General features: G+C 36.5%; 1 protein-coding gene across 1 annotated transcript in view; it reads left to right on the top strand.

The window, feature by feature from the left end:
• COL25A1 (collagen type XXV alpha 1 chain) overlaps positions 1-14,605 on the top strand; it is a 453,889-nt gene that overhangs the window by 403,989 nt on the left and 35,295 nt on the right. Inside the window, exons 19-20 of the mRNA XM_027103483.1 lie at positions 8,545-8,607; positions 12,993-13,061. Coding sequence (XP_026959284.1) covers positions 8,545-8,607; positions 12,993-13,061 — 132 coding nt within the window. The remainder of the gene's footprint in view (positions 1-8,544; positions 8,608-12,992; positions 13,062-14,605) is intronic.

The following is a 14,605-nucleotide window of genomic DNA, read 5'->3' as shown; positions in this document are numbered from 1 at the left end:
AGCACTAACTTACAGGTGGCAGAAACATTATTTTGTCATTCTTAGGATTAAGTATAGTGCCCAGTCATCTATAGAAACTTATCTTCTAAATACACTGGAGATGAGGTTTCTTCCTTAGAAACATCAAGTCACATTTTTAAAATAACAGAAGAAAGTTTTTGGAAGTGACATAGGATGTGAAATGAATCTGTAAAAGAAAAAAGAAAAAGAATTACTGGTTAAAAGGATAGCAGTGTGTTATTGTTACTTATAATTACTTCCTGCTTGCACAAAGTGCGTCTGAGCAGTTGAATAGTTTAAGAGTCCAATTAGGAAACTCATACAACCAGAAATCAGAGACTTTTTAGCAGCCATAACGAAACCTTGACTAAATACACCAATTGTGCTTTCGTGATGTAATCCTGTTTAAAAAAAAAAAAACCAGAAACTTATGTTTTCTGGATTTTAAATAAACTTGCTGTTGTAGTTCATTTTCATCATAGCCACCAAGATATTTTAATTTATGCTCAAATGTGATCCTTCAGGGAAATAAGTGTTTGGGGGACAGACTCTACTTTCTCATCCTTTTTTTCCCCCTCAATAATTTTACAAATCAATCATTACCAAAACTGGCTGCCTGAAGGTTCTTATTACAACAAATGTTCTTGCTGTAATCCTCAAAAGTAGGTATCATGCTGACTTGAATTCTAATTAGCCCTTCAGCAAGAAGAATATTGTATGGTTAATGCATTCGGTGTCAAGATACATTAATCAAAATTATTGGTGATGCTTTTAGCACCCAGGCAAGTCAGCACATATTTTTCAAGCCCCGTTGTACTATTTTTTGGGCAATGAAAATTGGATCTGCTCGGGGTAATAAATATCATGGAAAGCATGACTTGATTTACACTGGTATATTAGAGGTTTTTTAGACAGGTTAAAAAAATAATATCTTTTACTCCTTTAATTGATAATGACTTATAAAACTAAAACAAATGGTAGTAAATGAAAAACCAGAGATTTTTCTGTGGACAAGAGATAATCAGTTAGGACTTTCTGTTCACTATTCCATTTAACAGATGGTAGGTTCTGGAAGTTTATAGGGAAACACCTGGTGAGCCATTTCTGTATGAATGAAGCTGCCTCTTCATTCTTACCTTGACTAGTAATTCCATCTACATATTTGATGACTCTTCTCACCCATATGAAAGACATCCTTTATGTAGATTTGACAACAGAGTATTAAGTGAACTGTCCCAATGGCCATTTAAAAGATAAAGTAAGATCATCTAAAATACTTTCTTGCCATATATTAAATGTGAGTTTGAAGAAAAATCAGTCCAGATTTTATTATGGAATTCCAAGACTTAATGACTTAATGGTCATTGTTAGATTTCAGAAAGATCATGTTTTTAAAGAACTTCCTGGTTTTTCCTTGTGTTTTTATAATATAGAAGGCCAGGTTTTGTTGCCTTCTTTGTTGGTGAAGATAGTAATTGTTTGAGTTATTTGGAGGGTTTTTGTTTTGTTTTTTGGGGTTTTGGGCCAGAATACACAGAATTTAAACTATCTCAAGAGGCTGTTCAAATTTTTTAAAAGTAATAGCAAATGAGTTGAGCAAAAGTGGCTTCAGTCAAAAATCTTACCTTTGCAGCATCTTCCTTTTATCCTTCCCACCTTCCCATAGCTAAATCTTCTTGTAGTTTACTTCATTTCTCTGTTGGTAATACATATTACCAATTTATGAAAGAAAACAGAGAAGGAGAGAGAGGGATAAACTCTAATACTGACACTCTAATCATCAAGGGAACTTTTTGTTTGGTGCAAAAAACAGGATCATTTTTCAAATATAGCCCGTATTAGTTACTATGACTTATTTTAATTGAGCTTTATACTACAAGATCAAAGTTGTGGCTGCTGAAAGCGTTAACTATAGTTGGAAAGATCAGTGTGAGACCATTAGGCCTTCCTAACTTGGTCATGTGTAAGTACACGTTTGATTTCAGCTATAGCTATTCTTTGTAGATTTGTTTCTGCATCTTTATGTGCCCTGGCTGTTTAAAGCTCTCATTCAAATTAGCAAAACCTGTGTCAGATTTTCAAATAGGTCTGTTTGCTGCTGTTTCTCCCAGCAGTTTATTACTAGACCTACTAATTGTGCTTTATCCTGAATTAATAGCATTTATTCTTCCCAACGTGAATCCCAGTTTAGCTGCCAGAACCACAAACACTTCATTATTCATCTTTTCAACCAGCTCAACACAGGAAGATATGTTACTGTCTTGGAACTGAGACCTAGTTTTTTAACTCATGGGTGGTGAGCTAATTAATTGATGTTGAGAAGAAACAAAGGACATAACTCATGAAACAACTCAGGAAGACATCAGATGTAATATTTAAGATAAGACCAGAAAGTTAAACCAAATTTTTATTTTCATTTTGAAATTTGAAGCTGCATCAATGCCGTATTGCAGTAGCATGAACAGAGCTGAGATTTCTGTTTCTCTGACAACCATCTGATCACTGGTAGGCATGTGGTTTGGGTAGCAGAATTTGGTGCCAGCCGTTACTTGTGTTTTAGTGATTAAAACGTTGGATTGTTTTAAAGGTTCTGATAAAGAGTGTTGTATATTTTTTATTTCCAGGCTTTGGTTAAATCACAGCTCTGTATTTATTTTAAGAGTTAGATATTTCATTGTTTATATTTTTCCATTTGTCATAAGGGTAGATCTAGTTGGACATTGCCAGGACCGGTGAAGACAAAACAACAAAAATAGCAGATTATCCTGGGTTTAATTGTTCTGGTCATGGTAGAGGAACAGAACATTTTAAGATGCTTGTCCCTCTCCATTCTTCCTCTCCTCTTGTCTTGTCTCCCTGCTAGCTGGTTGCTTTCACACTTTTGCTTTCCTTCCACACAGGATCAACAACTCCAGTATGAATGGAATCCCAATTAACTTTGTAATCTTGTTCTCAATGATAAGAAAAGTAAAAACCTAAAATACTGTCTCACTTGAGATAGTGAGTGAATAGGTAGAGAGGTGAAGGAAAATTTAGAATACATATATATATGAAATTATATATATATATATATATATGAGAAAAACAGATTAAAATGGCTGTGAAGTAATTAGTGCTCTTAACTTATTCTTATGCTATTGATTGGTGCCTTGGTATTCATGGCAAGCCAATGTTTAATGCCTGTGCCTTTCCTTCATTTATCTTAGCCATTTTTTGGTTGTCACTTTTTAAAAAAGCACTAACACATCATACTGAAAAGATGAATATTGTTTCAGAAAAGGTCATATTTTAGTGTTTTCACTTTAATGGTAGAGCTATTTTACTTGCAGTTTACCTGTATAAATCCACGTTTCCCTAATTATGACAGCCAGCATCTGCCCTTTTCAAAGGATCCCTGCCTTACGTTCCCATGTTATTCCAACAGTGGCTCACTCAAATTATAATTGGGTTTTCTAATTTAGGTAATTGCCTTGTAAATAAGAAAAAGAAAAAAAACTCTACATTTAATTGTCCCTTAATTAGAAGTATTATAAGAGCTTAGTTCCATTATAGTTACAATTTCCTCGAGTGCATCTCTCCCCCACCTTGTCTGTTCAGAAAATACGTGTGAATAACTTCCAATTTAGCAATCTCCTATTTCCCATTGATTATGTGAGACTAGATATGTAAAAACGGCTCTGAGAAGCATCATACAGTCCAATAAAAATAGTTACCTCTCCTGTGTATTGTCCTGAAAAATTAGGTAACCTCATTTTGGTGTTGTTTGATTTACTTCAAAAAATGATTTTGCAAAAATGTCTTGTGTTTGAATCATATTTCAGCTGCTTTCCCCTACCTTCCTTTGACTCAGTCTCTTTCCTCTCTCCTGGTTAACTAGAACTGTGACTAAAGTGGGTTAACCACTTGCTTATTCTTTTAATCACATTAAAGTATTTGTAGAATCATAGGTTGTCATAGCCTTTCTCCTAGACATTTTAGGAAATTCTAGGACCTTTAAACTCTACATCAATCCTTGCCAAAGAGGCAAGTTTTTTTTTAAGGATTACATTTATTTAGGGAAATTTAATAGGTATGACCATTTTTTCTCCTTTCCCTTTCTTACAGGAAGAAACTCGTTCTTAGTAAACCTGTCATTTCTCTACCTTACACACGTTTCGTTTTGCAATCCTAAATGCTCTGGCAGATGGATATCGTCTCATAAAATGATGATATAGTCACATGAGAAAATTTAGGGTTACTTCTTGAAAGGAGTTGAAGAGGTATTGAGTATAACCCCATACAGTTGTAAAGAATCAAGAAGTCACCATGTATATCACTAATTAGCTGCAGAGGTGTTATAATACTACTACCACTAATAAAATAATGATAGCTAGCATTTTTGAGGCTATAATATAAGAACAACAATAACATTTATTGTTTACTTACTTTGTTCTAGAGGTGGTGCTAAGTGCTTTGCTTGAATTATCCAATAAGTCTTGACTAAGTCACCCCTTAATGACACCAGAATCTTTCATTATTTGGCAACTCAGGATCACAGCCTGCAAAGCCAGGCTTTAACTCCATTCTGTACCTTTGTACCAACAGTTCTCAAAGATTTAGCCTCAAAACCCTTTTACACACTTAAAAATTAGGATTGAAGGAGTTTTTATTTATGTAGGTTTTACGTATTGATATGTCTGTATTAGATATTAAAACAGAAATTTAAACAACCCATTATATATTAATTAAATAACATTTTCATGAAACACAACTGAATTTTACAAAACAAACAATCAGCAGGAAGAATGACATTGTTGTCTTTTTTTTTTTTTTCCCAAATATCTTCGATGTCTGGCTTAATAGAAGGCAGCTGGATTCTCATATCAGCTTCTGCATTCAATCTGTTGCAATTTGTTGTCTTGGTTAAAGCATATGAAGAAAAACCAGCCTCATACAGATATGTAATTGGACATGGGAAGATTATTTTAATAGCCTTTCCATGAAATTGTGTTATTCTTTTCTTTGATACTACCCCAAACTCTACAAGTAGTAGTTTCAACTTAAAGGTTAGGTGCAATGTGAAATCTGAAACCATCTCAATGAATCAATCTTTCCTACTCTGTACACTAAAAATGGTAAGTGAAAAGGCACTCTGAGAACCTCTGGTATAAGTCTAGGAAGGTAAGAAATAGTCCAACCAGCTCAAGACCGTGAGTAGACATATTTATGCCTTATTTCAATAATTGTCTTTCAAGCCTGAGACAGAAAAGAGACAAATGATTATTTCCTCCCAACCCTGCCAAGATATAGACAGGATGGAGACAATATCTCTAAAGTAATTGAGAGCTCTGGCATTAAATAAACATGAAGCTGTGATCCTAAAATTAAGTATGCTATTGTTCCCCTTGAATAAATTGAAATAAGAAACGAATCGAGATGGTAGATGCTTTCTTAGAGTGGCATGATAAAGTACCACTAATCATACTCAAAGCCTTTAAAATAAGCCAGTATTAATAATGCTAAAATTGTTGAGTGTCCAATGCATTGCTAATTTTATATCTTGAAATAAAAATTTTCACCCTGAACATTCTGTAAAGGAAATTGCTATCCATTTAACTCAGGAGGACTTAAATACATTAATGTTTTTAAAAAGGAAGAAACAACACTTTGGTCACTTAGATCACAAAGCCTTATTTATTTATGTGTGACTTATGAAACTGCATGCTTCAACTTTTTATAAACTAAGCACTAACCTAAATAAGAAATACATTTTTGCAACATTTACTCTTTTTTCTTCTCTTTTATTAGTATGCTTTAATGGTGCTTCTATTTGCTTTGCAACAGTGAAATCATTTTATTTCTACTTGAAGATTTGCAAGAGTCTTGTCTACCTGTAAACTTTCCACCTATTAACTTGCATTATATTTTCATTACAGTAAGTTGTTACTAATGATACACATGAACTTTAATACAGCTTTTTTCTTGAGGGTGGAGAGGGAATATTTATGTATTTATATAAATCATTTTATTGGGAGAAATGTCTTACTTGTAAGTAAGTATATTTCTTATGTTTTTTGTTTAAAATAACAAGTTAAATTTTTTTATAAGAAATAGAATGGTCATCATTGAGTTTTCTGAATATAGTTGATTGTCATTTTAGACGATTAAGAGATTGATCCAAAATTATTTGTTCAGATTTTCCTCTCCGTTAGATGTAAAGATATAGAGACAGGTAGAACAGAGTTATATAAATTTCACAAACAATAAACCTAAAGCATTCATTCCCCTACACTTTTTATTTTCTTAAAGCAGTACCATGAGCATAAGAACTAGAGATAATCCATTTCAGTTATTTGTCACTGTTCAGCAAATTTTGCGGTGCTGATATCCTTTGGTTCCCTGCCCAACACCAAGGTTTTATACAGCATATTTAAAAAAATCATTATTGCAGAAATATTTCATGACACTCTAACACTTCTTATCAAACATCCTCTCTGTATCTTGCTGCTCAGCTCCGAAAAACAAATGTTGAAATATAGCTACCTTAGAAAAAAATCAAATATGTCAAACAACATTAGCTACTGCTCCAGAAATAATCCAATGGGGGGAAACAAATGAACAAACAAATCCCAGAAAACATGGGAACAGAGGCATTATGTTTTTGTTTTGTTTTTCTTTGCTTTAAAACTTCGTTATAGATTTCAGGAAGTTAGACTTTTACATTTGAGCTCACGTTGTTAAGAAGAAAATAAAACTTTATAGTTTATATGTGAACACTGGTGTCGGGTGTTTTCTGATGCCAAATACCTGGTGTCTTTTCCAACACCAGTTCTCCAACTCTGATTCTCTGACACCAACTGCATGTCCTACAATTCAATCCTATTGTGACACTAACTACTCAGAGTTAGCATCAGATTCCATAGGTTTAAGGGTTCAGTCCCGTAAGACTGCCCTCACTTCAGACCACAATTACAGGTACCACCCACCTCACCCTCTCCGCCTTACCTGGACTTATGTCTGACTTGGCTACAGATTCCAGGGTACTCACAGCCACCCTCTGCCACTCCCACTCAAGTTTGATAATTTGCTACAGTGACTCACAGAACTCAGGAAAATACCATACTTACCATCACAGTTTGTTATGAAAGATTAAAATGAGCAGCCAAATGGAGAGGTACAAAGGGTGAAGTCAAAAGTGTCCTGAGGGCAGGAGCCTCTGTCCCCGTGGAGTTGGGGGGTGCCACCCTACCAGCACATGGATGTGTTCATCAGCTCAGAAGCTCTCTAGTTCCTACTGCTTTGGAAGTTTTATGAAAGTTCCATTATGTAGGTGTGATTGATTAAAGCATTGGTCATTGGTGGTTAAACTCAATCTCCATCTCCCTCTCTGGAGGTGGTGAGAGGAGGGGAAAGGTTGAAAGTTCCAACCTTCTTATCACAGCCCCAACCCTGAAGCTGTCTAGGGGCCCACCATAGTCACCCCATTAGCATAAACTCAGATATGTTTGAAAGGGGCTCGTTAAGAGTAACAAAACATGCTCCTGTTACTCTTATTACTCAGGAAATTCCAAAGGTTTTAGGAACCAGGAACAAGACCAAATATATATTTTTTATTATACCACAACTGGGTTTCCTCCAGGTGGTAGAGAAGAGATTTTGAGGCTGGGCAAGAAGAGATATTTTGCTTTCCATCTAAACATTACCAAATCTCTTCCCTAGCCACACCCACTGTATCAGTTATCAATTGCTGCCTACCATACAAGCCCCCCAAATGGGAGTCGCTTAAAACAACAATCCTCTCACACTTCTGGAGGAACAAGAATTTGAGCATGGCTCAGCTGGGTACCTCTGTCTCAATGTCTCCCATGAGGATGCAGTCAAGCTGTCAGCCAGGGCTGTGATCTCATCTGAAGACTCTACTGGGGTGGAGCATCTGCTCCCAAGTTCACACGTGCGGCTCTTGGCAGACCTTGGTCCTCACCATGTGGACCTCTCCATAGGGCTGCTCATGGCAGCTTGTTTTCCAGAAAGCAAGTTGATTCAAGTGAGAGAGAACAAGGAAGAGTCCCCAGGATGGAAGCCACTGTCTTTTTATAACGTAGTCTCAGAAGTGATATCCCATTACTTCTGCCATATTCTGTTCATTAGACATGAGTCAGTAAATCCAGTGCACACTCAAGCAGAGGGATTACGCAAAGGCATTGAATACCAGGAGGTGGGATCATTGAGGCCCATCTTAGACGCTACCTACCACATCCACCCTAACATAATGGATCTTGATTTGGTAAATGATAAGAAGCACTGGACAACAGATGAGAAAGGAAATTGTAAAGACATTTGTCTTGTTTCTTTGTCACTTTTACTTTCTCAAGCTCCTCCAAAGCTTTGCTCAAAGTACTGTGGCTGATCAAAACCAGTTCTGATTAATTTTATAGTTAGTAGCTGGATCTCAGCAAGAAAGCTATATACAATCAAAGGAGTAAAATCCCAGTAGAAGGAAATCAGTCTAACTTTACATATTTACTGTCAAATATGTAATAATCTCATATGCCCATTTTTTTAAAGGGAGAACCAGGTTTCATTGGTCCTCAAGGAGAACCAGGCTTACCAGGGTTACCAGGAACAAAGGTAAACGTAGTGTTTTTCCCTTCCTTCCTTTCTGAAATTTTTGATCGTATATTTTTAGTCCATTGTGTTCCTTAGGTGACCAGATATTTTTGCCTAATGGAGAACTAAAGCAGCTCAGCACCTATTCCTAACACTTCTAATGGGAATACCATGTTAAATAGAATAATAGGAAGTTAATTCCAGAAAGCCTTAGGCAAAACAACAGGATGGTGGAATACATTCATTGTTCCAGTTGTCCCCCAAATTGTACCTAAATTGATATGATGCTATTAGTCTCCTGGCCATATGGAAAAGTGAGGGAATTCTGAGGAGGAGAGGTAGAACTCATTCACTCCTGCCCCTCGTTACCCATTTTAAGACATACGCATAAATCAAACATTATTACTATTCCCCCATCACTCCCTAGATTGCAAAGGCAAGTACTGACGTCATATAGATTCCTAAGTGTCTCATCCCAAAAGGATCCATCCTGAATAACGTCCGCAGAAAGATTCTGTAATGAAAACCATCTCGTGATCTTCCACTTGGCAACCTGAGAGAGGGCCCTAAAAGCAAAATCTATATGCTGCCATATAAAAAACTAGGTTGCTGTGGATACAGTCAGAGCCATAGTTCCCTTTTTATCTACCCAGTAAGACATAAAAAGGTACAGCTCTGAGGATGGAACTTTATTCATGACAGACTCATGAATCAAAGAAGGAGCAAAATTAGATCAAACTACTTTCTTTTATTTTTAAACCATAGCAGTTTTGCCTCAATGTGTATTGCATTCAGCAGAAATAAGCCAGGATGATTTCCAAGAGCTCGAGAAATATGTTCATGGTTTGTTCTGACAGAGGAGTCCTCATTCCGCTGGTCAAGAGAAAATAACTCTAATCCTAGTCAATGGAAACTATGTGTGGCCTAAAGGGAGACTAAAACTCTGTCGAATTTATGTAAAATTACTGCTTGCTCAGCAATTTCTTTTTCACATAATGAGCTGTCAAGCTTATTAACAAAATATGAGGAAAGCCTGTTTTAGCCTGAACAGATGTACACACGAAATGCACGTTCTGGAATAAAAAGAGCTAGAACAAAAGAATAATGAGCATTCTGTGTTCATGTCAGAACTCTCGTATTTATTCAGGCTTGCAGCCTCAGAACCAGGTAGAGAAAGAGGATTGCTTTGTGGATAAGCACAAAGAAACGGGAAACCTGGTCAGTGCTGGAGAGGACCGGGCGTGAACATGATCTCTAAATGTTTGTGGCATTTTGTTTGCTAAGCAGGGGAAAATAGGAGAAACACAGACTGTGGAGTGTAGAGTTCAGCCCTAAATATATTTTCTTTTGTTCACTTATTTTAAACTCTTCCACAGTCAAAAAAATCCAGATGTAGAGCCGTAAAATCAACATTAATTACTGTTCATGAAGAACCCAGCCTGATTTTACAGAACAGATACTTTTATAACAGATACTACTCTGAACTCCCAATAAAAGTAAAGACTGTACTGTAACTGTTTTGTATTTCCACAAGAGGGATATGAATAAGAAATTCATTTAACAATATTCTGAAGTTAATTTTCAGCTGAATTACCTATCTAACATGAAATTGGTATCATAATGGAAAAGTCATGATTATTTAAAAATCTCTTTCAGCCAAACACTAGTCTTTTACCGGTTGCGTAGGCAGTCTGGATTTGTACCAGTAAATTCAGATTTTAAAAATAAACTAAGTCTTCATATTTTATCCCCAACACAGTGAAGAGAGATCATAATGAAGAAATACGTATAATTGCATCTAAAAATCTGTTTTATGTACTGCTGTATTCTCAGCATCTGTATAGCGCCTGAGAGAAACCTCCATCAGTCTAAAGAAATAGGACTTTATTATGAATAATTTAGAATACTTTGTATAATATTGTTTAGTCATTAATTCAACACATTTTTTTCCAGACATTTTTCTAGTATTTGAGAATGGGGAATAAATGCAACAAAAACAGTGTCTACTCTACTGAAGCTTCCACTGTAATATGTGTAAGAAAGGGGTGGAAGAAAAGAAAAAAGTACACAAATATGTAATGTAATTCCAGAGAGAGACTAATAAGCAACTGATTACGGGCATGATGATAATAAGTGATTCTAGGTAAACGTATATAGACTCCACTACTCTGGTAAATACTACAGAGAAATGATTTTCTAAAATTTTTGTTTTTCTCTAAAATAAGATTATAGTTACCATTTTAGAATTCTTCTGTAAAATATTAAGAGCAACACCAAACATGGTATATACATATTTAAATAAAAATTCCATATACCAGCAAAAGTGCTTCAGTCTCTAATCCCTGGAAAATCCCTTCTGGAGCACCTTTTCCATCTCCTGCATCCAATCAAGTCCCTTGTCTTTCTCTCAACCTCTCCATTGTCCCACCCCCTTTTGGTTCATGCTGAGAAACCTACTGAGTCTTCTTCATCCTGGCCCTAATCTATCCCACCTCCCCTGCAAAACCACAAAGGTTTCCCACAGTGGGCATGATACAGACAAAGATCTTGGAATTTAAATCCCTACATCACCCATAACAGATCGAAATCCTACTTTCTTTTCCTTTCCAAGACGAATCAGTCCTTCAGTGAGAAGGGTGCCTCCCTCATCCATAAACATACCATCACCAGAAATCAAAACTTGTTTGATTATTGAAATTCTACCCATCGTGCAGGAAGATGAACACTCTCAAGTCTGTGTTCAGGGAGTGTAAAACAGCACCATCTTCCTGAAGGGCGATTAGCTAGCTTTTAAAATGTTTATACTTTTTGACACAGCCATTTGTCTAGCAGGAATTTATCCTAAGAATATGACCAGAGATGTGCAAAAGATTTACATACAAAAACATGTATGCAAAAAATTTACATACAAAAACATGTATGCAAAAATTTACATGCAAAACATGTTTTGTATTTACATACAAAACATGTATACATACAAAAATCATGTATGCAAGATTTGCATACAAAACATGTATGCGAGGTTTACATACAAAACATGTATGAAGACTGACTACAGTCAGTTCTATATTACAGCTCTCCCACGTTAAAGGCTCTGGGCAAGTTATTTAACCTCTCTGAGCTTCAGTTTCCTCATCTGTAGACTATGGATACTAACACCTTTCTCATTTGTCCTGGGAATTAGATAGGATAATGCAGGTAAAGTGTTGTGTGCAGTTCCTGCACTCATCAATAGCACAGTTATAAACAGTGATAATTATAATATACACCCTACCCCATCCTTCAGGACATGACCCAAGTCTCACCAAAAGGAAGTCAGTCTGGACCACTGAAAACCCTGTGGAGTTTCTTCTTCTCTCACATATGGCCTTACATTACTCCTTAACTCTTAACTATTTTGTTCATGTGGATCTTTTCTAACTAGAGCACTAGGTCCCTGTGGGCAGTGACCATGCTCATCCTTCCCAGAGCTATAAACCTAGTAAAAGCTGTAACACCTCTGGATCTTGTACAATGCCAAGCACTTTCCGTTTCTAGGTTATGAAACCAGTACTCTAATTTTCTCCATTTTACAGAGGAAACTGAGGCTTTCAGAACTTAACTAACTTTCCCCAAAACACAAAACTGGTAAGTATTCCAGAGCCAGGAGTAAAGCCCAGAAAATCAAATTACAAAACTTGGCACTTAGCCATGTTGCCCTGCTTCGGAAGATCTTAAAAAGTTGCTGCAGACTGAAAACTATGTCCATGCCTGTTGTGAGGTATTAATGATGGCCCTTATCAATTCCCTTTAAAGGTCTTTCTAGGACTTCCCTAGCAGTCCAGGGGTTAAGACTCCGAGCTTCTAATGCAGGGAGCACTGGTTCGATCCCTGGTCAGGGAACTATGATCCCACATAGGGCGCGGCCAAAAAAAAAAAAAAAAGTCTTTCCATTTACCAACATAGGCATCTGACAGGCATTTACCAAACCATTTCTTTGTCTATAAAACGGGAATGAAAATGCAAACGTTGAATTTTTTTTTTTTTTTTTTTGCGGTACACGGGCCTCTCACTGCTGTGGCCTCTCCCGTTGCGGAGCACAGGCTCTGGACGCGCAGGCCCAGCGGCCATGGCTCACGGGCCCAGCCGCTCCGTGGCATGTGGGATCTTCCCGGACCGGGGCACGAACCCGTGTCCCCTGCATTGGCAGGCGGACTCTCAACCACTCCGCCACCAGGGAAGCCCTGAATAATTATTTTGATTATTAAATGAGATAATCCATGTTGAGGTTAATACAATGCCGAGTATGTGGTAAATAAATAGTAACTTTCTGCTTTCTTTGATTTTATTCAACTCACTCATTAACCTACAGGGACTAGCTGGGGGTGATAGGGGGCGCCATTTACCTATTTTGCGATTTGTGACAGGGCGACCGTGGGGAGGCAGGGCATCCTGGAAGAGGGGATCGAGGGGAGCCTGGAGCCCCTGGACCAAAGGTCAGTTATTCTCACACTGGAAACAACATTCTCTGGTTTGGAAATGTGTGCCACTTACTTTAGAACATGCAACTAAAATAAAATTATTCAAGGGGTATTAAAACAGCCAAAATCACAAATAATTCATTGAAATTCACACCAATTCGTTATTTTCTAAAAAGGGTTTTACAATTCAACTTTTCCAGTTTACTCTGTTCTGTTCAGTCAACAAATTAATAACACATCCAAATATAAATCAGGAGGTACTGTCACACTAACACCTTACCACTCGATGTATATTAAAACCTACTGAGGAAAATGTGGAACCGTGTTGTGTTAGTTTCTGTGGTAATTTGATGGTGTGTAACACCTTGAAAGTATGAGAGCTAAGGATTTATTTGACTTTTCAATCTATTCCTCTAAACTTCCTGCAAACTAGTATGGTAACACTTTATTTTAATAACCCATCCTAGAGACACAGGAAATGATTTACTCTTTGATGAAAAGGAAATTTATGCAAACACTGTTGAGACTAATGAGAATTAGTCACAGAATGCTTCCCATCCGCTGATGGGTGGGCAGTCTTCAGAATTATAATGGCATGAAGGTTGGTGGAGAGACCAGGGAGTGAACTAATGATACGGTGATAATACCTATGTTCAGTGTTGTAACAGCCTACATTATATGGAGTATATTGAGGCAGTTAAAATAAAGTGTTTCCATTTTTCTGTATTATCCTGAGTCACTGCTAATTTCTTTTTTTCTGTTCTTATCTCCCTCTGTCATGTTCTCTTTTTCATCTTCATATTCTTCTATAATAGGGGAAACAAGGTGAATCAGGAACTAGAGGCCCAAAGGGGTCAAAGGTCAGTAACTGGGTAACCATTTTAATGTAACATGAGGCCGTCATGTAACATGTGTCTCTTCCACAGAGAATCATGTTTTAGATTAAACTCTTTCACACACTAGGGTTGCAGTAATTTCATCCCTATGATGACATCTCAGAACAGTTGGTTTGTTTCATCTTGTTTGTTTTTCTGTTCTGTGCTTCAGACCATTCTTTATGAGAAATTGTATTTCCTGTTTCCTATGTGTAGCTTATTTGGAAAAAATTAAGTACTTTACTTCAATTATATACAGTATAATCTTATTTTTTATTTCCTGGCTATCTTTGTGATAAATGTTCAGATTATACTTTGCTTTCAAGTCAGGTGACTCCCTTTATTCCATTAAAATTTCACCACTAATTGAAATTCTCTCCTTTATCATGCTCTTTATATAGTACCTGCAATAATCTATATACTACTAGCAGAATCATGTTATTAATCATGCTAATAATGTGGAAAATGGGGAAAACAGCAGAAATTAATAATTCCCCATTCATAGCAAAATTTTATTATTATGGTCAATGTTATTAGCATAATGTGGATAGAAAAATTATAATCCCTTTTCCTGCTCATCTTCATTGGTCCTTATCCAGTTTATAAGAAAGACATATAGAAATGCTTTGAATTCTATTTAGGAAAAGGACCCTGTAAATTTTAGGCTATTTTAAAGAACCTTCA

Source organism: Aethalodelphis obliquidens, unplaced genomic scaffold (genome assembly GCF_003676395.1).
Source record: "Aethalodelphis obliquidens isolate GAN/ISIS:26980383/991018 unplaced genomic scaffold, ASM367639v1 scaffold6, whole genome shotgun sequence".
NCBI classification, from domain to species: domain Eukaryota; kingdom Metazoa; phylum Chordata; class Mammalia; order Artiodactyla; family Delphinidae; genus Aethalodelphis; species Aethalodelphis obliquidens.
The sequence above is the reverse complement of the archived record's forward strand: the minus strand, read 5'-3'. Positions and strand labels throughout refer to the sequence as shown.